This window comes from Nylanderia fulva, unplaced genomic scaffold (assembly GCF_048542155.1).
Source record: "Nylanderia fulva isolate GAGA-0341 unplaced genomic scaffold, ASM4854215v1 Scaffold245, whole genome shotgun sequence".
Taxonomy (NCBI): domain Eukaryota; kingdom Metazoa; phylum Arthropoda; class Insecta; order Hymenoptera; family Formicidae; genus Nylanderia; species Nylanderia fulva.
In genome coordinates this window covers 126,509-153,026 of record NW_028190309.1, presented here as the reverse complement: position 1 = coordinate 153,026, position 26,518 = coordinate 126,509, and the positions used below count along the sequence as shown (strand labels likewise).

General features: G+C 46.4%; 2 protein-coding genes across 2 annotated transcripts; both read right to left on the bottom strand.

Annotated features, from left to right (window-relative positions):
- Nucleotides 1–2,305: 2,305 nt before the first annotated feature.
- Nucleotides 2,306–3,430, bottom strand: LOC146723021 (uncharacterized). The gene has a single exon (XM_085483347.1). The coding sequence runs from the start codon at nucleotides 3,413–3,415 to the stop codon at nucleotides 2,306–2,308; it is 1,110 nt and encodes a 369-aa protein (XP_085339473.1). The 5' UTR covers nucleotides 3,416–3,430.
- Nucleotides 3,431–14,871: 11,441 nt separating this feature from the next.
- Nucleotides 14,872–25,568, bottom strand: LOC146723020 (uncharacterized). The gene is made up of 3 exons (XM_085483346.1): nucleotides 25,333–25,568; nucleotides 24,736–25,098; nucleotides 14,872–15,112 (listed from the first exon to the last, which is right to left on the bottom strand). The coding sequence occupies exons 1-3, from the start codon at nucleotides 25,566–25,568 to the stop codon at nucleotides 14,872–14,874; spliced, it is 840 nt and encodes a 279-aa protein (XP_085339472.1).
- Nucleotides 25,569–26,518: the final 950 nt, after the last annotated feature.

The following is a 26,518-nucleotide window of genomic DNA, read 5'->3' as shown; positions in this document are numbered from 1 at the left end:
ACGACCCGTTTCTCCGACACGGAAATCATCACGAAGGACCTCGAGCGCGTGGTTACAGGACAGCGCACTGCTCATATTACAACAGGGCTAGCAGAAACACCGGACAAGGACTAACGAGAAGACGCAGCATCACGGTCAGTGATTTATACAACAGTACGTGGCCGCGAATACGCGTGGTCGGCACCCACGCCGCCGCCATATCATATTCGCGCGTCTTTTTCAACACGTGGTCGGCAACCCACGCCGCCGCCATACTTGCGCGTCTTCTTTAACACGCGGTCGACGACCAACGCCACCGCCATATTTGCGCGCTTTACTCGAACACGTGGTCGGCAACCCACGCCGCCGCCATATTTGCACGTCTTCCTTAACACGCGGTCGACGACCCACGCCGTCGCCATATTTGCGCGCTCTACTCGAACACGTGGTCGGCAACTAACGCCGCCGCCATATTTGCACGTCTTCCCTAACACGCGGTCGACGACCCACGCCACCGCCATACTTGCGCGTTTCATTCGAACACGTGGTCGGCAACCCACGCCGCCGCCATATTTGCACGCCTTCTTCAACACGCGGTCGACGACCCACGCCACCGCCATACTTGCGCGGTTCATTCGAACACGTGGTCGGCAACCCACGCCGCCGCCATATTTGCACGTCTTCCCTAACACGCGGTCGACGACCCACGCCACCACCATACTTGCGCGCCTTATTCAAACACGTGGTCGCCAACCCATGCCGCCGCCATATTTGCATACCTTCTTCAACACGCGGTCGACGACCCACGCCACCGCCATACTTGTTCGCCTTATTCAAACACGTGGCCGACAACCCACGCCGCCGCCATATTTGCGCGTCTTTCCTAACACGCGATCGATGACCCACGCCGCCGTCACACTTGCGCGCCTCCGCACACACACTCATTGCCCTGCGATACGTTTATAGATATTACCAACCGCTCATCATAATTGACGACGACATATATATATATCCGGCTACCTGCATCTATTTTCTATATATCCGCACCGGTGGTCCGCGTATAGCACTTCGGGAGTCAACCGCCAACAGTTACTCGAACCACCCCGCGATGAATAATGTGTCCCCGAATTCCTAACCCTAATCCACGTCTTAGATCCCCATCTTTGTCCTATGCCGAGTGGGTAGCGTCCGCTCGTTGCACCGAGGGTAGGTTGTCGAATGAACGTAGTCACTTCACGATTTACTTATGTTCGTAACAATTTATTTCACGTTTAACACAAGGCGCATGGAGGCCGTGAGGCGGCGATTATGGTTAACGAGCTTATGTTTCTAAAATATAGTAAAACAAGAATCGGTGTATAATGTTTGAATTATCTACGTCGCCCGGTTACAAGTCGTCGTTTTCTAGTCGAGACGTTAAGAATTCGGTCGTATTTAGCACGCGTCGGAACGGCGTCACTTAAGTCGATGCGGAGTTACGCGGGAATCGGTGTTCACACGTTGACGCCGGAACTAGAAGTGACTCGCCTGTCCTTCGTCATCGGGTGCGTCTAGATGGTGGGTGTCGTTCCTTTCTATGTTCACCGTCGCGCCGCCTGGTGGTGTTGTCCACTAATGTCGGCCATCTTGAATCTAATGTCTAGTGTCTAATGTCTAGTGTCTAGTATCTAGTGTCTAGTGTCTAGTGTCTAATGTCTAGTATCTAGTGTCTAGTATCTAGTGTCTAGTGTCTAGCGTCTAGTGTCTAATGTCTAGTGTCTAATGTCTAATATCTAGTGTCTAGTATCTGGTGTCTAGCGTCTAGTGTCTAATGTCTAGCGTCTAATGTCTAGTATCTAGTGTCTACTTATTTCTTTAAGCAACACGCCGGGATTGAACTTATACTAAAGCGAACAAGCAATGCGTTGTGAAAAATATAGGTGGGAGAGGGGCTGGTTGTAACAGCATATAAATTTTTAGTCTCCTAATAAATGAGAGTTTTAAGGTTAATAATATATTTGCTATAGGCGTGCTTATTCTCTAACCTGTATGTTTCCTAACAAATGATCCGGAGCGGGGCACCCTAATTATGCTTTTTATGATAGAAATATTATTTAAAAATGGGTTGTTATTCCCATTGTCATTTGTGAGAAAACATGTTTTAACTTATGAGTAATTATATGTGTGATTAAATATTTGTTAATACCGGTCTTTCATGTAGGTTAGAGATTGTCATGACTGATATGTTAAAGGATAAATTTTTGAAAAAGATTGAATTTTTGAAATTTGTCTGGACGTTACATCTCCCCTCCTATTTGAGAATAAAACCCGACGTTGACCTAGGGTTTTATTCGAGGTTATAAAGATGCTGCTGTAAGTCATTATATGTCTGAGGGATAGTTATATTTGTGGATTCCATTTCTCCAGGTCGTCTGGTGTTATAGCCTTGAAGTTGGGGCTGACTTATTATTGGTGGTTCCTTTGGTAGTGCAGGAGGTGCGTCTGAAATAGTGGCGAGGGATGTGACGTCTTCTGGGAATTTATTCTTTTCTTCCTTTTCGTTCATATTCTTGCGGCTGAGGTGAAGCAAGAGGTTAGTTAAAGAGTCCCATAATGCTCCTATTAGATGTAGACTACATCCATATACGGTATGTAGTGCGTATCCATGGATGATGGTGTCAATTGTTAATTTAGCAATGCGAATGATCATAAATACTCCAACGACACCGGCCGTGGCTGATCCAAAACTCATGAATCCTTTCCATATTTTTGCCGCGGTGTTGTCTACGATTTTGTTGAGCGATTCTTCGTCTAGTAGTTTGTATAACGAGACGGAATCGGCGTTAACTGGATGTCCGATGAGCCCACGGGCGACGGCGTTGAGCAGTGCCGGTTTCTCTGCGGGAAACATAATGTGGTCTCTCAATTTTTCTATGTCTTGCTGCGTATAGATTCCACTAACAGCTAGTGGTCCGGGTGTTAAATAACTCCAGGTAAGAGATGCCATGGGTCGTAGTTGTTGAGGTGACAACTGTCTTACTTGTGCTTTTGGCGTGAACTGTACCCAAGTGTCCTCTATCCGGTATAACGTTGGTAATTCTTGAGAACATTCTCGCTCGTTCCCGATTTTTGTGACGATTCTTGATTTGGGTGTGAGAAAGTAAGAAGCGTTTCTGATGGTTACGGGTAACTCGTTACAACATTCTTTGGTTGGACGTACGGTGACTTCTACAGGGATGCATTTTATGATCTGGACAGCTTCTCCAGTGGTGACGGCCATGTATCCCGGCGATTTCATTAGACTATACGCGAATTCATCAGGCAAGAGAGTTGCAAAGGATAAGGCGTTGGTTATTACTTGTCTTTCTAGTTCACATTTTTGTTGTATGACATCATGATACAGAGATGTCATTTGATGTCGGATATGTTTTTCAACATACACAAACTTGGAATTCATGTAAGGTGAATATATCGAGGTTATCCACAGTGATCGTACCTTTATTGGCAAAGGTTTGGCCTTGCTTTGTTTCCAGAATAAATAATTTCGGATGTTCGGTGCGAAGCAAAGTGTATCCGCATAGAGGTTGTTCTTTAGTCTTAGTCAAGGCGAATGTGATGTCTTGGGTGGTAAGACTGTAGACGATGGGGGAATTATCGCCTGCTATTTTAGTCGCTAGTCCTTCGTATAGTACATCGTATTGATTGAAGTTGCATGATTTCATAGGTACCGGTTTCCAAAAGGTGTAGCCGTCGTCAGAATCCAAACAGAAGCTATCGGCCAGTGTACAGATTGTTCCTGACCTTAACTTGATTTTTCCGTGTTCGAGTTGTACTGGCACGTAAGATGATTTGAGTGAGATTTTAGCAACTGCTTGAACGATTACGTTGTCCCATGTACCGTAAGGGTCAGTATATTCCGTACCCTTACACGTTCCATCGGTTTTTAATTCGCCAGCTAGCGTAAGGCTGTGATAAGAAGTTTGGTTGATTTTAAGTCCACTAATTAAGTGAGCGGGTCTCAAGGATGTGGTGCCATCTTGAAACATTCGCAAGCATTGAGAATATCCGGTTTCCTGGACGTAATCTGCTTTTCCGTTAAAGACGACCGAGATGTGCGAATGCATGCCACAATGATATATCGTGCGGGATATCTCTAGTTTGCACTGTATAACTTCTGCATAGTTATATTCGGAAAGTTGTAATAGTTGTATATAAGTTTCTGTGGAGTTTGGGGTTTGATGATGGAGATTGCATTCTCTTACATCTAAGAGGGAAACGGCGGTGATGTTGAGATGCTGTCCACCACAATCAAATCCAATCAAGGCGAACGAAGTTTTAACGGAGAGTATTAGAATAATCCCTAACATCATGACAAGCTGTAACGCACAATCGGACTAATTTACTAAATTAAATATTTTTATATATATATATTATTTGATATGTGCGTGTGTACGCATTTATAGATATATACATGTGCATGTGCAAAGGCAGTCCTGGCTTCGGACATGATAACGGTGCGTGATAAATCTTCTAATAATTGAATAGTATAATATACTTGATTTTACCGTCGTTATTTTATTATTTTATGTTTGTTTTAGACTCGCACATGGACATATATATATGTGTGTGCGTGCAATCATACATACGTGTACGAGTGCATGCTAACGCACGGATATATATGTTATAAATTAATTTTGCGTCTTATATCTATGTATATCAATTGCGCGGTTGCAGGTTTTCTGCCCGTGTCTTTTGTAAGATTCGTAAACATTATTCGAAAGTTTGCTATTGGGTAGGATATAATTAGCTCGTTCACTGGTGAAGCTGGAGTCGTTTTCTCCGAGTTAATGCAAGTATGAGCGTATAATATATTACATTTTTAAGTACGTTAAGGTTTTCGCGAGGCTATTCATAATGGTTGAATACTATATTGATAGATAACTCTCGCGAGGAATGGAGTTATTACCAGTGAGCGAGTTAACGACAATCTGTAATAATATAAGGTGTATTGTATTAGCTAGAATATTGCGTGGATATGAGTCTCATGCAATATCGAGAGTTTTGTATGAAATGTACTTAAGTAAAGCATACCTCATACAAAGATAAAAAATAATGGCTAGAAATAGTAAGAATAAAGTTTTGAATAATGCACAGGGTTCCATGCTGAACAACCTGTTTAGTTAGGATGGTTTTCTGAAATGAGAATTTTACATATATCGTATTATTAAAATATACCTGTAATTTTAGCGTTGAGATTTTAATAATCTTATTGGCGTCTGAGCTGATAGCGAACCTACAATCAGGAATACATATATTATTATACATGAATAATCTTAGAATTATATATATATATATATATATATATATGACGCGGTGGTCATTCGTCCTTACATCTAGTAAAATAATAATAATTATTAATGTATTGTTTTATAGCGTAGGCTGATAATGATTAATGGTGGGTACTTTTCCGTCCCAGTGTCTGATGGTATGGTTGCGTTTCCATACGTTTACTACGTATTGAATATAGGTAAAGAAACATTCTTCACAATTAGTTACGGGTTCGATTTTATAACAAACATAGCGACAGTTGAGGCATGGAATAGGAGGTGCGGATTCGCAAACTAAAACGTGATAATTGTAAATGTCTTTAGGTACGGATCGGGTTCTTCGCGTGATGCGACAAATTTGGCAATAATTATCGTAAACTGTGCTTTTGTAGCATCTAGCTCTATGTATATTAGGAAAAAATTTTTTGTATTAAAGGGAATCTCTTTAACAGGGTGTGGAGTTCGACAATATTAGGATGTTCGTAGTACGTATTAGAGGCTGTTGCGTTATGATCGCATGGATTGTTGGAAGACATTTTTTAAAGTTTAAACAACTAGAGGTGGTTAAAAGGGTAGTTCTTGATTTATGCTCATTAAATAATTAGTACAAATTATACAACTTCGTATTGGTTTGGAAATTGTTAGGAGCTCGGAACATACAGAACACTGTGGTTCAGGATAACCTAATCCAATCACAACGGCGTGAGTATACCGTGTTTGGTAAAAGGAACGTGCGGCTAGATCGAGATTTGAATAACAATTCGTGCAACGTGCAGAATTAGTGACTACGTTACGATATCCGTATACCTTTACGCAGCTTGCGAATGCGAATATCTGATGTAGTGAAAAGTTTGTAGTTTGTCCTGGATGGACTGGTTGGCAATGCCAACACATCTGAAACCCAAAATTAGAAATACTGTTTTTTAACCTGGTTCTATATGTGCTAATTTTAACTTATCGATATGGACAATCCGCGGTTTATGGTCGATTAGGATTTTGGCGTTGTTGGAAGGTAGGATCCCTATTATTTCATAGGGTCCTACGTAGTGTGCTGAAAATTTTCCTTTCTTCGGTTCCTTTAGTAAGAAAACATAATCTCCTATCTTAAACTGTCGAGAATTTATACGTTGGTCATAATAGTATTTGCTTCTTTCTTTGGCTCTAATAAGATTTTGTCGCGCTTCTTCGCGGATATCATATAATTTATTGAACAAAGTGTTTATGTATTCTTGATAAGTAGGTTCTAGAGGTTCTTCAATAGGTTGATACGCGGATGGCAATCTGGCTAGTCGTCCGAATATTAGTTCGTATGGTGAAAATTTTGTTCCTTCGTGGACGCTTGTATTGTAGGAAAACATGGCGAGTTTAATGTATTCGTCCCAATTATCTTCTTTATCGATTTGTGTTTTTAAATATTCTATTAATACGTGATGTGACCGTTCTATAGATCCATTTGATTGAGGATGGTAGGCAGTGGTTTTAAAATGCTGAATATTGAATTTCTTTGTTAATGATTATTACAGATACCCCCGGCACAGCTTTCGACAAAGTTTTACTAGACATAGTAGGGCCACTCCCTATTACGAATAACGAAAATAAATATATTTTAACCATGCAAGATTTATTAACAAAGTACTCTATAGCAGTACCATTAAAAGAAGCCACCTCATTAACGATAGCCGACGCTTTTACGAAAGAATTTATTTGCATTTATGGAACTCCCAAGGCTATCCTTACCGATCAAGGTACCAATTTTTTATCAACTTTAATACGTATCGATACGTATTAAAGTTGATAAAAAATTGGTACCTTGATCGGTAAGGATAGCCTTGGGAGTTCCATAAATGCAAATAAATTCTTTCGTAAAAGCGTCGGCTATCGTTAATGAGGTGGCTTCTTTTAATGGTACTGCTATAGAGTACTTTGTTAATAAATCTTGCATGGTTAAAATATATTTATTTTCGTTATTCGTAATAGGGAGTGGCCCTACTATGTCTAGTAAAACTTTGTCGAAAGCTGTGCCGGGGGTATCTGTAATAATCATTGGTTGCTTGGTTTTAACGCGCGTTAATTTCTTTAACTGACACTCGCAACATTTTCTAATAAATTTTTGAATATCTTGTTTCATTGTGCTCCAAAAGTAATGAGGTCGAAGTCTATTAAACGTTTTCGTAACTCCTTTGTGGCCACCGCATGCTGATGCATGGTTTTCTGAAATTAATTTTACGCGTTCTGTAGGGATAGGGTGATCGACTAAATTTTGGCAAATAGGTATATTTACGCGGGTGTCATAAAAAAATTTCTTCAATTGATTAACAACGTATGACCAGGGAATGTCATCGAATTTATGCGTTTTGCTAATGCTAAAGGAAGTTAATTGTAATTCGTTAACACAGTCTAATAAAAAGCGTATACAATTTTTCACAGTTTGCGGTTCTATAGACAGTCGATTATTCGTTCTTATTGGAATTGATATTAAATTATTAAATTTGATTTTCTTTACGTTAACTCTTTCAAAATTAAGATTCTCGTATGTGGGTAAAAGATTTGCAGTGGAATAAAGTTCGGCTCCCTTGTCGTAGAGTGATCCGTCTAGACTTATAAAAATTACATGATTATCCTTTTGGCTTAATAAGTTGTCTCTTATTTCGCGTATTTTTACTTTACTCGGAATTTCGGGAGAGGGTTTTATAATTGGTATAGTTTCCAAAATTACTGGGTCGACGTAATCGTATTCTAAATTTAAATTTGACATATTTGCATAGTCGTGATTATCGTTGTCAGGAATTGAACTTTCGTCATCTGAATCAGAATTGTTTTCAGTTATATTAACATAATTAGGGTTATCAATATTATTACTGCGGTAAGGGATTAAAGCATTTGTTTCAATTGGTCTGACGGAAGGTCCTGGTCTGCTTGAAAATATAGATTCATCGGATGACTCATCATTATCTGAAGCAAATATTGGTAAAACTAAATCCGTAGGTGGATTTCGCGATAAAGCATCGGCATTATTATTTAGTGATCCTTTTTTGTATTTAAATTCGTAATTGTATTCTGCTAGTTTAGTTTTCCACTTCCAGAGTCTGGAAGTTGGGTCTTTTATAGAATGTAGCCAAATTAAAGGTTTGTGATCAGTTATTATAGTAAAAAGTCTTCCGTATAAATAGGGTCTGAAATGGCTAATACAATATATGATGGCTAGGCATTCTTTTTCAATTGTTGAATAATTTTGTTCCGCGGTGTTTAAAATTCGAGAAGTGTATGAGACAGGAAGATCTTTTCCTACCGGTCCCTGACTTAAAATTCCGCCTATAGCATACCCTGATGCGTCGGTAGTTAGTATGAAAGGTCTAGTAAAATCAGGATATTGGAGAATGGGATTTGAACATAACGAGTGTTTCAAAGAGTTAAAAGCTTCTACTTGTTTTAATTGCCAATTGAATATGCTATTCTTTTTCAATAAATCTGTTAATGGTTTCGCGACTTTAGAAAAATTAGATATAAATCTTTGGTAATATCCGGCTAAACCAAGGAATTGTTTTATATTTTTCGGATTTTTTGGAGTTGGAAAGTGCATTATTGATTTTATTTTGTCCGGGTCTGGTTTGACTCCGTTCGCGCCTATTATATGGCCTAAATAAGCTACTTCGTGCCTTAGAAATTCGCACTTATCTGGCTGTAGTTGTAAATTCGCGTCTCGTAATCTTTGCATTAATCTTTCACATTTGATTTCGTGTTCTCTTAATGATCGTGCGTAAATGACAATATCGTCCATATAGACGAATAATTCGTTTCCTTGTAGTCCCAATAATACATTATCCATAAGTCTTTGGAAAGTAGCAGGTGCGTTTTTTAAATTGAATGGCATGCGCTTGAATTGATAATGCCCATATGGCGTAGAAAATGCTGTTTTGTGAGCGTCTTTAGGTGACATAGAAATTTGATGAAATCCGGAAGCTAGATCAAATATTGAAAAGTATTTGGCTGATCCTAATTGGTCAAGAATGTCTGTTATGTTAGGAAGAGGGTAAGCGTCTTCTATAGTTTTTTCGTTTAATCCTCGATAATCTATAACCATACGCCAACGTTTATTGCCTTGTGAATCTGTTTTTTTCGATACTATCCAGATTGGTGAATTATACGGTGATGTGGAATATTCGACTAAATTATTATTTAATAATTCGCTGACTTGTTTATCGATTTCTTCTTTATGGACAGGAGGAAACCTGTATTGTTTATTGTGTATAGGAATTTCGTTAATAGTTGGAATGTAGGGTTGAGTCGCTTTTGTAGTTCCTAAAGGTTCGTTAGGCAGATGGAATCTCCCCCCCCGTTGATCGCCACCTTGCCGTGGTGGGGGGGCTCACCCTTCGCAAGGGAATAGCCTTGCGAGGGGTGCCAAGAGCGATCAGTACCTTCCGAGGTACACTGCCCCCGGTCTCGGGGGCACGCCCTCCGTCTCTGGGGGCTCTCTTCGGGGTGTGGAAGAATTCCACATCCCGGGGAGACGTGGCCCACTTCCCCGTTAGAGCTTCGGCTCGTATGTGGTGTTACGTCCAACAATTCACCTGGCGGTAAGTTGCCTTCTGCACAAGTCGGTCTTCTCTCGCGTCTACCTCGGTTAAACGTTTGAGAAGCTGCTCTCTATTTTTTATGGGCAACCTGCTAGGCCGACTATACCCAGGGATGCCGAGAGCTTGAGATTCGGTTGAGAGTATCGGACAGAGAAGGAAACTGTCGGGTCGGGTTGATAAATAAAGATAATTTGTTAGTATAATATCGTTTATTTATTCATAAAACCTTCTCGTTGATATAAGGGTTATAGGTCCTGACGTGGTTCGTGGGGAACTTGAAATCGAGTTATAATATTGCTAAGTTCCTCTTCCGGATTGTCAGACTGATTAAGGTAAGTAATAAAAGATGCGAAGTTGTCCCGAGCTCCTTCGGGGATGAAATCGCGAGTGTCGTTGAATGTGAGGTTAGCGGTGTCCTCGTCGAAAATGTAGAGGCCTTGTTCGTTACGAGGTTGTAGAATGGGATCGTATGATGATACGATATGTTGGCTTGGATCCGGAATATAATATTCGGGATCGGGTAAGAAATTATGATTCGTATTTGATTCTGAATGTGACGGATCCGGAAATTGCGGATGAGAATAATCAATGTAAGGCGGAAGATTATTTATGGGCGAATAAACGTCTGGAGAAGGGGATCGAACGATTATTCGCGTTGGAAAGATCTGGACATGTAAATTAAGGGGCCTTCTTGTCCTACGTGTTACGTCTCGTGGGGTCCCGGCTGCGAAAATTTGAATGCAGAGCTCGGCTTTTTCCACGAGACACGATCGCTATTACGGGTACGCGAATCTATGCGATTCTCCCCGGGGATACCCGCGATCTGAGGTTATTCGCGCTGGAACTGAGGTGATCGGATTATTGCGTGGGACCTACCTGTGACTCTACTGTAATAAAGATAGCTTCGTCGATTGCTCTATGCGAAACGTCGTTGGGGTTGCGTAAGTAATCTTCGTACGTAAACTGACAAAGCTCGCACAAATCACCGATTCGCGTGAGGGTAAGTCGGAAGTTGCAGACGCCGCAATTTATTCCGATAGGTGTTCCGCCTATGATTAGAGTATGCTTCCGAATCCTTGTCCAAAGTAATTTCGAGACTCTAGGTAAGGTGGAGTAGCATGAAATGCAGAGAGCTGCCTTAGTCTCAAAATGGATGTACCCGACACCAACTTGGCAATAGAATAAGGGTTTAAACGGTACGAAGAGATTAACTTCTGGAGGAGGAGTTATACCTCTAAGGGTGAGTGGGCACATTTGTGTTTGTGGCGTAATCGAATTGATAATGCGTCATTCGCTCGTAGATCTTCGGTGAACCCGGCAGTTATCGAGAAGTTAGTAGTCGTCGGCAAAACCGTCGGTAATTGTTCAGTAAAACACTGGTAAGGTGCCAGTAAGGTGTCGATAACCCGTTGGTAAAAGAACGTATGTCGGTATATCGTCGGTAATGTCGGTAAAAGAACGTATGTTGGTATATTGTTGATAACGTCGGTAAAAGAACGTATGTTGGTATATTGTTGATAACGTCGGTAAAAGAACGTATGTCGGTATATCGTCGGTAATGTTGGTAAATCGAAAGTGTTCTCAATTGATTATTGTTTAAATGACTACCTTGTTGTACGGATTTACGAAGTTATTTTTTTTGAGACACAAGATTTTTAAGAGATTGAACTATTTGCGTTTTTCCGTGTTAGAATTCCGAGAGTGGCACCGCATGTGGTGGTCGACCCCCTAGTTTTATAGCCCGACCTTTTTTTTATAGCTTCCGCAGTGACGATGGAAAAGAGGAAAAATGCGTCGGAGATTTTTCTAGAATGTTCTCTTCCACGTGGTAGAAGCGTCTCTGAATTTGCTAACACGCGCGATTCCTTAGGTTAACGTGAATTTCACTTACCTTTAGTAGCACTTTCTTGATCGTGTCGGCTCGTACTTGGAGGTAGTGCGTGCGGCGAGGGTCGTTCACTGGGATGTTTGGCGGCGGCAGGCGTCGTGTTGGAACGTTATTGGTATGCACTTCCACTGTAGGAGTTCGTCCGTTGTTATTATTTTTAATGTTGAAAATGTTCTCGTATTCAGGATCGGCCTGATATTCCACTCCGAGGAATTGAGAATATTCCTCGGTCGCTGATTCGCGATAAAGTCGGTTTAGTTTTCGTAATTGATTCTTCTTCCTGCGCGTCGGCGTCTTAGGCATATGCATATTGAATTTGATGCATCCTCTGAATGATTACTCAAATAAGGAGGGTTGATATGCGGCGGACCTCACTATCAATTCCTTATTTTGGCAAATGCTGAGAATGTTAATTCTGACTGTGATGAGCGGTGGTCCGCTCCAAACACAGTTTGAATTATTCTGAATTCAAACGCCGTATGCATTAAAAAACAAATTTAATAAACGTAATTAAAAAACGCTAGCTAAAATCGTAAATTTTATCACGGGAGTTGAGAATTTTTGAAGAATACCTGAAACCACTAGTTTCCATCACCTAACGAGAGTCATTTCAATCATTATTCACCATCCCACAATGATACACAATACACGGTAATTTAATTCGTAAGTAGTTACAAAATGCGAGACCAAAAATCTAAAACTTTCAAAAATTAAACTTAGAATAAATTTAGTTTAGACTTAGAATTTAGAGTTAAATATTATACTTAGAAGACGTTAGAATTTTAGAATTAGAGTTAGGATTTTAGAATTTGGACTTAGAGTTAGAATTTAGGAGTGGTGCGACTAATACTGTTTCAGTGTTCGTAACTGTTCTGTGTGCGGTCCTACTGTTCGGTAACTGTTCGCTAACTTACTGTTCGATACCTCGTTGTTCGACAATGTTCTCGATAACTGTTACTGTTCGGACTGTTCGGAACTGTTTCGGGAACTTTAATATATACTGTTCGTTGTCTGCGCACCGTTAAAACATCCCGCGTAGTGTCTTGCGATAATCCTCGAGTAGATATGTTTACGGGATTAGTATGCTGCACTTTAACAATCTTAAACACCTCGGTTGTCCAATTTGGCGTGTATCCCTTCTCGAAAAGTTGTTTGTATTTGCTGACGCGTACCTGATCACCTACTTTGAACTTTGCGGGCCCGCGATTTTTACACGATTGTACACGGTAGCCAAGAGTCTTTCGGCGATCGCGGGGGGGTAACGTCGGCGGGTCGCATACCAATCGTTCGATGCTTGCGTCCGTTGTAATCTGATACGAGACGTGGTAGCATGTCGAACCACTTGTAAGTACCATTCAGCGTAAACATCTTCCACATGTCGTTCTTTAGCGTGCGATTGAATCGCTCGACGACCGACGCCTTCAATATCGAATATGTAGAATAGTGATTAATGTTATGTCTTCGCATAAGTCGTTGCACATCGGCGTTGTAAAATTCCTTTCCGTTATCGTTTTGCATGTTTTTCGGGCATCTCTTGCTATCCCGAATTATCTTGGCGACTGCGTCAGCTGTCTCGCTTCCTCCTTTACTTTTGAGTGGTACAGCCCACGCATACTTGCTCAACACATGGATGATGGTGAGTATGTAGTGGTAACCTCTGTTGAAACGGGAGTATGGACGCATCTCGACAATGTCGGCTTGCCACAAATCATCGTATCCTCGCACTATGACATGTCTTCGTCTTCGAGGGAAATTTTTTCTCGCTGACGCGTGCAACTCGTTTACCAACTGCCGTTTCTCCAAACTATGTTGCTCGTTGTTATTTTCACTATTTATTCTCGTTCTTTCGGGTTAAATTCTCGTTCTTTCGGGTTCGTGTCTCGTTGTTTCGGGTTCGTGCCTCGTTGTTTCGGGTTTTTTTCGGGTTAAATTCTCGTTGTTTCGGGTTTGTGCCTTGTTCTTTTGGGTTAGATTCTCGTTCTTTCGGGTTCGTGCCTCGTTGTTTCGGGTTTGTGCCTCGTTGTTTCGGGTTCGTGTCTCGTTCTTTCGGGTTAAATTCTCGTTGTTTCGGGTTTGTGCCTTGTTCTTTTGGGTTAGATTCTCGTTCTTTCGGGTTCGTGCCTCGTTGTTTCAGGTTAAATTCTCGTTCTTTCGGGTTCGTGCCTCGTTGTTTCGGGTTCGTTGTTTCGGGTTCTTTCGGGTTAAATTCTCGTTGTTTCGGGTTCTTTCACGTTGTTTCGGTGTTCTTTCACGTTCGTACCACGTTGTTTCGGGTTCTTTCACGTTCGTTCACTCACGTCCTTGGCCCATTCGAAAATCGTTCCTGACTCGATCACAGCCTCGTCCCAAGTCGTTTCTGATCCGTTCGTAGCCCGCCTTGGCCCGTTCGCAGCCGTCCCTGAGCTGTTCGCAACCCTTACTGAGTTGTTGATAGCCTTGTATGTAACCTTTAAGGACTTGTTCGTAGCCTCGTTCGCAACTCTGTTTGACATGATCGTAACCTCGATCGTAGCGGTCGCGTTCACCACCGTTTCCAGGAGGTTCACTGCTGCTTCCGGGTCGTTCACTGTTGCTTCCGGGTCGGTCACTGATGCCACTCATTGTTGTTTGGTAGCACGCTGATAATCCTTCGTAGCTGTTCGTTTGCAACCACTCGAGAATCCCTTCTAGACGTTTCACAACTGTTTGATAGACGTTTCTGAGCCAACCGCCCATTAGATGCCTGTGTCTGAGGTAGTGTTTGGCGCACGCAGAAGCTTTTTATCGCAGTTTCCAACGCTCGTACATCCTTTTCTAACGCAGCCAGCTTCTCATCTGACTCTTTTTGTTGGATCATCAATGTTTTAAAGCACTCTTCCAGGTACAATTTGTTGACGACATCGGTATCCGCCTCAGGTTGCGCTACACGGCGAATCTTGCGCAATCTCGCGTCATAATCTGTAGCGACGCGATGCAGAGCGTTTTTGCGCACGCATTTTCTAATCAATCTATACCATTGATCGTTTGTGCCAGGGGTTGCATCATTTCTCCTCTCGAATAAGCCAAATTTATTGATAGACATTTTTTTCAATGCTTTGTAAAGTGTCACACGATGAACTGAATAGATTGTCGGGAACCTTGTTTAATTTATAATAATGCCCGCTTCCCGCAGTTCCTCGATAATCGACAAAATCTCGTTGTCATGCGCGTTGTCGCCAGCTTGGTGCGAAGCATCGAGCAATCGTAGGCGATCCACTAGCTCGTTGGGGTCGTCCCAGTGCACGTAATCAATCTTATTGTTGGTTAGCGTCATAGCGCGAGGCATTCCCATGCCAGATTTTGGGTCGTCCGATTGCACCCGCGTCAACGGTGCGATTATAGTAGTAAGTAGTAAGTAGTAAGTAGTAAGTAGTAAATTTTATTGGTCCCCTTGGGGTTTCAATTCCCTTACAATTTAACAATACAGCAGCCGCATATACAAAGGTAGTAATACAAACAAAAAAAAAACAAAAAAACAAAAAATATAAAACGCACGCTACCATGATCTCTTCGCTATTAACCTCTTAACCTATCTTATTGCTAACTTAACCTATCTGTCCTAAGAGGTTGGACTTCCGCTTTGGGTCGCCCGTTGCCCAACCCATCTCCCCTTGGCTTCTGCCCAACCCCATGTACACACACACACGCTTCTTGGACTTCCATTTCCTCTTGCTTTCTTTTCTTAAACATTCTTCCCCTTTGCCCCCCTCACGTCATTCTCTCCTCCAATCATCCTCCTTCCCTCCTAATCTCTCCACACTCCTCTCTCCTCTCCCTTTTCTTATCTCCCTTTCTCTCTCTATCTCACTCATCCATCCTTCCCCCTCTCCCTTTTCTCCTAGTATCTCCCTCACTACTTCCTGCCAACTCTCTTTCCTCTCCCCCCTCACTTCACACCTCTCCCATACATGCTCCCAAGATTCTACCTCCTCTCCACATATCCTATATTTCCTCTTTTCTGCTTCCCTCCCAATACCTGCTTTCTAAAATCTCACTTCCTAATCTAAATCTTGCTATCCTCCTCCATCTACTCTCTCCCCAATCCTTTCTTAAGTATTCTGGTACTCCTTCTCCTCTAACCTCCTTGTACCATCTGTTAAATTCAGATCCCTTTATTCTCTCCTCCCTCTCCCTCCTCTGCTCCTCCAGATCCCTCCTTATTAACTCCCCAAACCATCCCTCCTCCATTCCTCTTCTCTCCTCCACCTCCTCTATCCTCCTATCTCTTTTCCTAAAATATTCTTCCCTTTCCCTTTCCCACTCCGATCCCACTCTTCCTATTTTCGCCCTTTCTCTCATTTCCTCTCAGCATTTCCTCGCCAGCTCGCTTCCTCTTCCTTCCTCCATTCTCTTCTCGAAATTCCATGCCCTTTTTCCGGCTCTTATCCTCAGCTTCTCTCTTCTCAGTTCCTCCCTCACCATATAACCTGGCGTTTCCCTCTCTACTCCTAATATCCATCTCAAGTATCTTTCTTCCATCCTTTCCATTCCCTCTCTCTCCTTCCACCCCCATATTTCCACCCCGTAGCTCATCACTGTCCAAACCAATTTGTCAAAAAGCCATAATCTTCTCCCCCAATCTTTTCCAAACCTTCTCTTTCCTATTCCCCATACTTGCCCCATAATAGCCGCCGCTCTTCTCATCCTATTTTCACCTGTCCTTCTTGTCCTCCATTCCTCTGTAGTCTGTAACGGCGCAGCCGTTACTAACGCCTCGCGGGCCGATCAGCCGCCCGCCACGTGAGGCTTTGGCGCCTAAAGGCGCCCCTAATCGTTCCACACGGGCCGCCCCCACCCCGGGGGCGCCCCACCGCGATCCCGGCGCGGTACCCCCCGCCACGGACTCGACGCAGAGTAGGGGACCGACGGACGGGTATATAAGCCGGCTCGGCGGACGAGCCGGCACCAGTCCCGTTCCAAATCTCCCAGACCAGGCAACGGGCTTCTCGTTGTGAAAGTGCCGGGTTTCTCGGTCGCTGGTTCCTACCGTTAGTATCGGGCAACGGGTTTCTCGTTGTAACACCGGGTTTCCCGGTTTCCGGTCTCCTCCTGTAATACGCCGGGCGACGGGCTTCTCGTCGTTACACTGGGTTTCCCAGTTTCCGGTCCATCCTGCTATCCGCCGGGCGACGGGTTTCTCGTCGTTACACTGGGTTTCCCGGTTTCCGGTTCATCCTGCTAACATCCGGGCGACGGGCTTCTCGTCGTTATACTGGGTTTCCCGGTTTCCGGACATCATTATAAGGCTATATGCCGCCGTACGTTGGCTTCACAGCTCCCCGTTTTGAATAAAGGCGTTACGCCCCGTACCTAGTATCTCCAGCATCGTATACCGGGTAAATTGTAAGTCCCGTCAGGACACCGCTATAGGCTATGCGCCTCCACCTGTTGTATCTCCAGTATCGTATACCGGGTAAATTGTAAAGTCCCATCAGGACACCGCTATAGGCTATGCGCCTCCACCTGTTGTATCTCCAGTATCGTATACCGGGTAACTTGTAAGTCCCATCTGGACACCGTTATAGGATATACGCCTCCGAGCTTGTAAATACACCGGACGCTCCGTTCGATCCTCACGCTTTGTACATATACCGGGTAGCTCTTAAGTTCTTTGTTCAGGCTTTACGCCACCGGACGCTCCGTTCGATTCTCACGCTTTGTACATATACCGGGTAGCTCTTAAGTTCTTTGTTCAGGCTTCACGCCACCGGACGCTCCGTGCGATCACCGTTCACTACGTATACCAGCGATCCGCTAAACCCGTAGGATGACCTGTAGCCTGCTGTTAAACATTCTTTTCGTTGTTCTTTTTATTTGAATAAACCCACTGTTTTTATATTAAGGAATAAGCGAGTCTGAATTTCCCCCTTCCTCCCGAATCCTGGAACCGGCGAGCCGATCCGCGGCGTCGGGAAAGGTGAACCGTTACATGGCGCCCGAACAGGGACCTGCCCAGTGGAGATTCCGACTCGCTTAGACCTGTTTAAATGCCCGCGTGGATTAACCGATTGTCAAAATCCGAAGCCATTGCCTTGGCCGAGAGGCACGGGCTTGAGAGTCAGGGGACTCTTGACGAGATCCGCCGACTCCTCCGCCGATTTGTCGGGCAAAACCCCGCGTTTTTCCAAACTCGTATGGCTGTGCCCACTATTCGCATCGGGATGGCCACTGAAGGCCCAACCAAGGACGAAGGACCTACCTCCCCGACACTCATCGAACCAGCCAAGGTCATGAATCAGATCCGGAAATGGGGGTGCCATTTTGATGGCAAAGACCCCTTGGCGTTCCTCGAACGCACAGAAGAGCTGTGCCTGGGGTACGGATACACCGACGCCCAGATGCTACTGGGACTACCAGAACTTCTACAGGGAGATGCCCTGCTATGGTATCGCAACATCCGCGATACCATAGCCAGCTGGGCCGACTTTCAACAAGCCATCCGTCGGCAATACTTGCCGAGCGGGTACGAACGGCAAATGAAAAGAACGATCCAGGGACGACAACAACGCCCGAAGGAGTCCTTCCAGAGGTACGCTACCGAGGTCCTGACAATGATGAGACGGGCTGGGGGATATTCACCCCTGGATCAATTAGAACAGTTATATGAGAACATGGACCCAGAGTACCAACTGCACATCCGTCGAACCGACGTGCTCAGCGTCGGAGACCTCAGCTTCCGAGCCGCCGAATACGAGGAGGTCGACCGACGCAGGCAAGAACGGCGAAAGGACACACCGCCGAGTCACACCCCGGTCGTAGCTTCCGCGACCTATAGTCGGGAGGAATGTTGCTGGCGGTGTAAACAACGAGGGCATACCCGCATAAATTGTAAGAGACCGCCGAAGAAATTCTGCTCCAAATGCGGCAAAGACGGGGTCCTTACCCGCGACTGTCACCCCCCGACGGGAAACGGGACGCGGGCCGGAGACGTCGCGGCCGTCGTCCAGCCCGACTCTGCTTAAACTATAATCCAAGACCGCACCTCCTGATCCAGATCGCCGGGCAGCAGTATTGGGGCCTCCTCGATTCCGGCTCGGAGATATCATTTCTTAATGCCAACACAGCCCGCCGAGTTAGCCGCACATCATCGAGTCCAGACTCCAGGGCAACAGGGATACGCCTGGCCGACGGGACCCAGGTCCCTATCGTCGAGACTATCGAGACAACGGTTAAGTTGCAAGGAAAATCGCACCGACACCGCTTCTCCGTGCTCCCGCAACTGGACAACGCCGTGTTGATAGGCGTGGACCTCTGGGCAAAACTAGGGGTAGAATTGCGCCCACCGCCCAAGTCCATCACTCATGCCACGAACAAGGAGGGGGCCGCCACGGCCAGCATCAGGCCGGGCACCGCCAGTGAAGCGCTAAAGCTACAAGCCTTCCTGAGTAGCGAGCTCCCAAAATTCGAAACAGTCCGCGGCCCGACTGACAAAGCCGTACACCAAATTTGGCTCAAGCCGGGGCCGCCCATCAAACAGCGGTACCGTCCCCGCAATCCGGCCATGCAGACCGTCATAGACCAGGAGGTCCGAAGGATGGAGGCCGAAGGGGTCATTGAGTCCTCCACCAGCGCCTGGAGCTCCCCGATAGTATTGGCCAAGAAAAAGGACGGGACCTACCGGTTTTGCATCGATTTCCGCCGGCTAAACGCGGCCTCCGAGAAAGATGCCTACCCGCTGCCTCATATTACCGCCACGTTGGATAAGCTGCGAGGCGCACACTATTTATCCACGTTGGACTTACGCAGCGGGTATTGGCAGGTACCGCTGACGCCGGAGAGCCGCCCCGCAACCGCCTTTACTGTGCCAGGGAGAGGGCTGATGCAGTTCCGTGTCATGCCGTTCGGACTGCACTCAGCCCCAGCCACCTTCCAGCGATTACTCGATACCGTGCTGGGACCTGCCTTGGAACCCCACGTCCTCGTTTACCTGGATGACATAGTCATCGCATCACGCACCTTCGAGGAACACCTGGGCCATCTGGCCGAAGTTTTTCGTCGCCTGCGAGACGCCCGACTGCGCCTCAACCCGGAGAAGTGCCATTTCTGCCGACCACGTCTCCGGTACCTCGGGCACGTGATCGATCGTCACGGAATCCGGACAGACCCGGAGAAGGTGAGGGCCATTACCGATTGGCCCGTCCCCACGACCCTCCGCAGGGTACGACAGTTCCTGGGGGTAGCGTCGTGGTACCGCCGATTTATCGCCGACTTCTCCACCATCGCCGCCCCCCTCACTCGCCTCACCAAGAAGGGGGCACGCTGGAACTGGGCCGTGGAAGAAGAAACCGCGTTCCAGAAGTTAAAACAGGCGCTAACCACCGCACCCGTCCTCGCCTGTCCGGATTTTACCCAACCATTTGTACTCCAGACCGACGCCAGCACCCACGGGTTAGGGGCCGTGCTGACTCAGCACCTCGGCGAGGGAGAACGAGTCATCTCGTACGCCAGCCGAACTTTCAACGCGGCAGAGCGAAATTATAGCGCCAATGAGCTGGAATGCTTGGCCGTCGTGTGGGGCATACGCCGAATGCGGGATTACCTCGAGGGCTACAAGTTCACCGTCGTGACCGACCACCAAGCTCTAAAATGGTTGCAACGAATCGAGGCCCCTACCGGGCGACTGGCCCGCTGGATGTTCGAGTTGCAACAGCACGACTTCAACATCCAGTACCGGCGAGGTACGCTCAACCAAGTGGCGGACGCTCTCTCTCGCCTCCCGGAAGCCTTAGCCGTGACCCGGCCGAAATGCCGGTGGTACCACCGAAAATTAACCGAGGTACAAAGACACCCGACCGAGCACCCGGACTACAAGGTACAGAACCGACAGTTATATCGGCACATCCTCCATGATCTGGACTTCCGGGAGACGCCAGCTGAGGAACAGTGGAAGCGGTGCGTACCTACGGATCAACGGCCTGCGCTACTGCGACGAATGCACGACGACCCGGCCGCCGGACACCTGGGCATCTCTAAAACACTTGCTCGGGTGGCCCAACTCTATTATTGGCCCGGCATGTTTCGGGAGATTGCCCGGTACGTCCGAGGATGCACTAATTGTGCGCGGCATAAGGCCTGCCAACAACGACCGGCTGGGCGGATGATGGCCACCCCCGTTTGAACACCGTGGGAACAATCCGCCGTAGATTTGATCGGCCCCCTGCCTCGATCGAATAGCGGCCATACCTGGCTGTTAACCATCCAGGACCGATTTAGCAAGTGGGTCGAGATGGTCCCACTCCGGAAAGCCACCGCCGTCGCGGTGGCCCGAGCGCTTACCGACCGGCTAATATACCGACACGGATGTCCGACCACCCTCGTGTCCGATAACGGGACCCAATTCATCGCACGACGCGTCGAGTCCTTGCTAGCCGCCTATGGGATCCAGCATCGGACATCCCCCGTATACACGCCGCAATGTAACCCGGTAGAACGAGCCAACCGCACGATCAAAACAATTATCAGCCAATACGTCGGCCGACGGCACAAGGATTGGGACGAGCGAATTCCCGCCTTGCAATTCGCCATCAACACCGCCCGACACGAGGCCACCGGATACACCCCGGCCTACATAATACACGGCCGGGAGCTCGCCCGACCGCACCCGGAGGACCGACCGGGAACCGCACCGGCCCCAGGACCCAGCACCCGCCAGACCCAGCTGGAGGACGCCTACGAAGTGGTCCGGATCCACCTCGCACGGACCTTCCACCGACAAGAAAAACCATACAACATGCGGCGACGAGACTGGCGACCGCAGCTGGGCGACCGCGTATGGAAGCGGGACCGCCCCCTATCCAACAAGGCCGACGCATTTAACGCCAAGTTAGCCCCGAAATAGAGCGGGCCGATGACGGTTCGACGGATTATATCCCCGGTGATCGTCGACCTGAAGGACGCCCGAGGACGATGGCACCGCCACATCCACGTGCAGGACCTCAAGACGGCACCGGAGGAAGGCGACGAGGACATTAGCGGGACTTAGCCCCCGGACTAGCAGCCGCAGCCCCTCCAGCACACCGCCCCGCCACCCCCCCCGCCATCTCGCGGCCCTCCATAACAACCTCCCGACTCGGCCGGTACAAAACTAAGACCGCCTAGCGTGGGCACAAACCCCCTCCGGCACACCCACCCCCCTTCCGGGCGGTGGATCATCCAGTTCGACCGTTTCGGTCGGCCGCGTATGATCCGCCGTCTTGAGAGGGGGTAATGTAACGGCGCAGCCGTTACTAACGCCTCGCGGGCCGATCAGCCGCCCGCCACGTGAGGCTTTGGCGCCTAAAGGCGCCCCTAATCGTTCCACACGGGCCGCCCCCACCCCGGGGGCGCCCCACCGCGATCCCGGCGCGGTACCCCCGCCACGGACTCGACGCAGAGTAGGGGACCGACGGACGGGTATATAAGCCGGCTCGGCGGACGAGCCGGCACCAGTCCCGTTCCAAATCTCCCAGACCAGGCAACGGGCTTCTCGTTGTGAAAGTGCCGGGTTTCTCGGTCGCTGGTTCCTACCGTTAGTATCGGGCAACGGGTTTCTCGTTGTAACACCGGGTTTCCCGGTTTCCGGTCTCCTCCTGTAATACGCCGGGCGACGGGCTTCTCGTCGTTACACTGGGTTTCCCAGTTTCCGGTCCATCCTGCTATCCGCCGGGCGACGGGTTTCTCGTCGTTACACTGGGTTTCCCGGTTTCCGGTTCATCCTGCTAACATCCGGGCGACGGGCTTCTCGTCGTTATACTGGGTTTCCCGGTTTCCGGACATCATTATAAGGCTATATGCCGCCGTACGTTGGCTTCACAGCTCCCCGTTTTGAATAAAGGCGTTACGCCCCGTACCTAGTATCTCCAGCATCGTATACCGGGTAAATTGTAAGTCCCGTCAGGACACCGCTATAGGCTATGCGCCTCCACCTGTTGTATCTCCAGTATCGTATACCGGGTAAATTGTAAAGTCCCATCAGGACACCGCTATAGGCTATGCGCCTCCACCTGTTGTATCTCCAGTATCGTATACCGGGTAACTTGTAAGTCCCATCTGGACACCGTTATAGGATATACGCCTCCGAGCTTGTAAATACACCGGACGCTCCGTTCGATCCTCACGCTTTGTACATATACCGGGTAGCTCTTAAGTTCTTTGTTCAGGCTTTACGCCACCGGACGCTCCGTTCGATCCTCACGCTTTGTACATATACCGGGTAGCTCTTAAGTTCTTTGTTCAGGCTTCACGCCACCGGACGCTCCGTGCAATCACCGTTCACTACGTATACCAGCGATCCGCTAAACCCGTAGGATGACCTGTAACCTGCTGTTAAACATTTTTTTAGTTGTTCTTTTTATTTGAATAAACCCACTGTTTTTTTTATATTAAGGAATAAGCGAGTCTGAATTTCCCCCTTCCTCCCGAATCCTGGAACCGGCGAGCCGATCCGCGGCGTCGGGAAAGGTGAACCGTTACAAGTCTATATCCCAGATACGTAAACTCCTTCACTTCCTCCATTTTCTCTCCTTTCCATCTTTACTCCCTTTTCTTCCATCTTCCTCCCTTTCTCCTAAACCTCATTATCTTCGTCTTCTTTGCGTTTAACTCCAATCTCTTGTTGTCTAGATATTCTTCTAACCTTTCTACCATACTTCTCAGCTCATTTTCCTCCTCTATCAACAACACCATATCATCCGCGTATGCCAATGTATAAATCCTTTTTTCTTTTATTCTTACTCCTCCTCTTCTCACCTTCCCCATTTTTTCCTCTAAGTCCGCTATTAGGATGTTGAATAGTATTGGACTCAATGGGCACCCCTGTCTTACTCCTTTCTCAATCCAAAAACTCTCTCCCACTTCTTCCCCTATCTTTATCCTGCATGTTGTCTCTCTCATCACCATCTCTACCCTTCTTCTCAATCCTTTCCTTACTCCTCTCTCTTCCATTGCCTCCATTAATTTCTCCCTGTCTACCGAGTCAAATGCTGCTCTCAGATCTACAAACATTGCCGTTAGCCTTCCCTCTTTTCTTTCCAGTTGTCTATTGATTAGATAATTCATCACGTATATGTTGTCTATTGTTCCCATTCCTCTTCTAAACCCCATCTGATTTTCTGGCACTATTCCTTTTTCCTCCACATCCTTCCTCAATCTTTCTGTCAGTATCATCGTATATACCTTATACATTGATGGCATCATGGTTACTCCCCTATAGTCTTCCACCTCCTTTCCATCTCCTTTCTTCCTTATCGGTGTAATCACTCCCTCTATCCATCTCTTCGGCCATCCTTTTCCTCTCCATATTCTATTACAAAAATCCAATCCTCCACGTTCCCTCCTCCATACTTCCATACCTCATTCGGAATCTCATCTATCCCTGTCGCTTTTCCTGCTTTCAGCTTCTTTATTGCCTCTCTCATTTCCTCTCTACTTATTTCCTCCTCCTCCTCCTCCTCCTCCTCCTCCTCCTCTGTCCTGTTCCCCTCCTCTCTTCTTTCCTTTCTTACCTTTCTCTCCTCTGTTCCTCCTAGCAACTTCATAAAATATTCTCTCCACTTTCTCATCTCAATTTCTTCATTTATTCCTTTCCATCTTCTTCTCTTTCTGTTTACTATCTCCCACACCTCCGATTCTCTTTTCACCTCTGCTGCATTCTTTTCCCATTTCTCGTTTTCTTTCTTTTTCTTCCTCTCACACAATCTCTTGTAATCCCCTCTTCTCTTCCTATATTCCTCCCCCTCTCCTCCTTCCCTCCACCATCACCTCAGCTCCCTCCTTACCTTCCTTTTCTCCTCTCTGCACTCCCCATCCCACCATCCTTCTTTCTCCTTCTTCCCTTTCCTCCAGTTCTCCTCTGTTGCTCTCAATACTTCCTTCATCCTCTCCTCTATTCTTTCCCATTCTCCATCAATCTCTTCCTCTCCTCCTCCTATTTCTCCTATCTCCCCCAATTTTCCCTCAAAAATCCTCCGGCAACGGTGCAATTATATATTTGTACTTGTCACCCTTGCTACTCTTCACACGGCCTTGCACATCAAAGTTGCGTTTATGCGCATTTGTCGCCAATAATATATGTTTGTATTTTTGCAAATCATCCTCCTGGTAATCAGGTCTTTTCTTGAAGATCAACTCGTACAATCCGGGCGTTCCAATGTACCGCGTGTCGCCTATGATTATATTGTCATCTTTGTCAATCGCGAATCGCTTGTTTCCGATGCGCATTTCATTCTCGTCGAAATAGACTCCGTATACATTATCAATTTCTTTCTTCTCATCAGCACCGAGGAGAGCGTCCATGTACTTTTGTCCTAATGGCCCCCAATCCTTTCGCATCATTTGTCGACCTTCCAACGATCTTAACCAGTGTGAAGAGATATTTCGGGCGGGTTACGCTTGATTTCGAAAACATTTTCGTTTACGAGTGTTTTGGGTATCACAGGTTGTGCGTTTTTTGGTGTAGATGTTGTCGGCAATGAAGCGTCCAATGGCTTCGAAATATCATATTTTCTTTTTTTCAATGTCTCCTCCTCCTCCTCTTTATATCGCTTGATGGTTTTGTTTTCTCTTTTTCGGTGTTTCCCCCTCATACCGTGTCTCGATCTTCACACCGTCGTCGTCGTCGATGTTAGGCTCGTTTTTCACCGAAATCGTCGCGTTGTCGACAATCTTTTGTAGCGGCTCGATAATAGGTTTAAAGTGAGTTTTGACGGCGATATCATCATCGATCTTTCCGGTCTTCAGAGCGCGGTGTTTCTTGCGGATCGATTCGGCCGTCTTCGCAATCTCCTTGACAACCTTTTCACGCTCGCGAATATTATCAGCCATGTCGGCAGCACTCTCTCTAGAGTTTCTCTCGACCGGGAGGATTGTTGGCGACGACTAATGGCTCTGCGGTATCGCGAACTCGTTAAATCCTTTTCTGTATCGCCCGTTCGAAAGCGAGCTGTCCTTGTCTATCACTAGAAATCCATACTTTTGCTGCCAACAAGTACGACATAACTCACTGAAATCCTCATACGACATGTCGGTATTCACGTGATCGTTGTACACGTGCTTCAAATTGGTGGCGTCCTGTTTAAACAGGATTAGCAGGTTCGCGTTGTCGCGTATAAGATGTTTCGGTATTCTCGCGTATGTCTGACAGAGATAGAAGTAGTCGATGTTCGAGTGGCGCCCCATTGAGAAGTACTTTCTTATCGTATCTTGCTTGTCGCATGCCACGTCATCAAAGACAAAAATTGAATTTGGATAAGCCTTGCTCGGTGGAATGACGTCACTGTTATTGGAGAATGTAAAGTAGCCGATTTCGTCAATCGGCGTCAATAAATCTTCCAAATAGCGATATTTCGGCTGTTGCAGCGATTTAGAGTACACGTACACGTTCTCGAAACGCACACCGTGCGGACTTTCCAGCAGGCTTATCAACACGTTGGTTTTACCGCAGTTTGAGGGGCCGCAAACGATCGCGCGTATAGTTGTCGGTACCGTGTTTGCGCACACCTTCGTTCACGCTGCAGCGTACTCTGTCGTCGTAATTCATCACTCGTATCGTCAGAGGTTGTTGCACGAATTTCATTTTCTCACTCCCGATTTGACCTCCAACGTCCACCTATTTATAGCTGCGCGGACTCGCGCTTTGCTCAGTAATGTCTAGAGATTGCAACGGATGTCAACGAAAATAGGCACAGGTCTATTAAATCGTGCGATAAACGCACTTCCGGTCGAGCTTCATATTCCCGGCTATCAATTTTGCGGCCCGGGAACTCGTTTGAAAA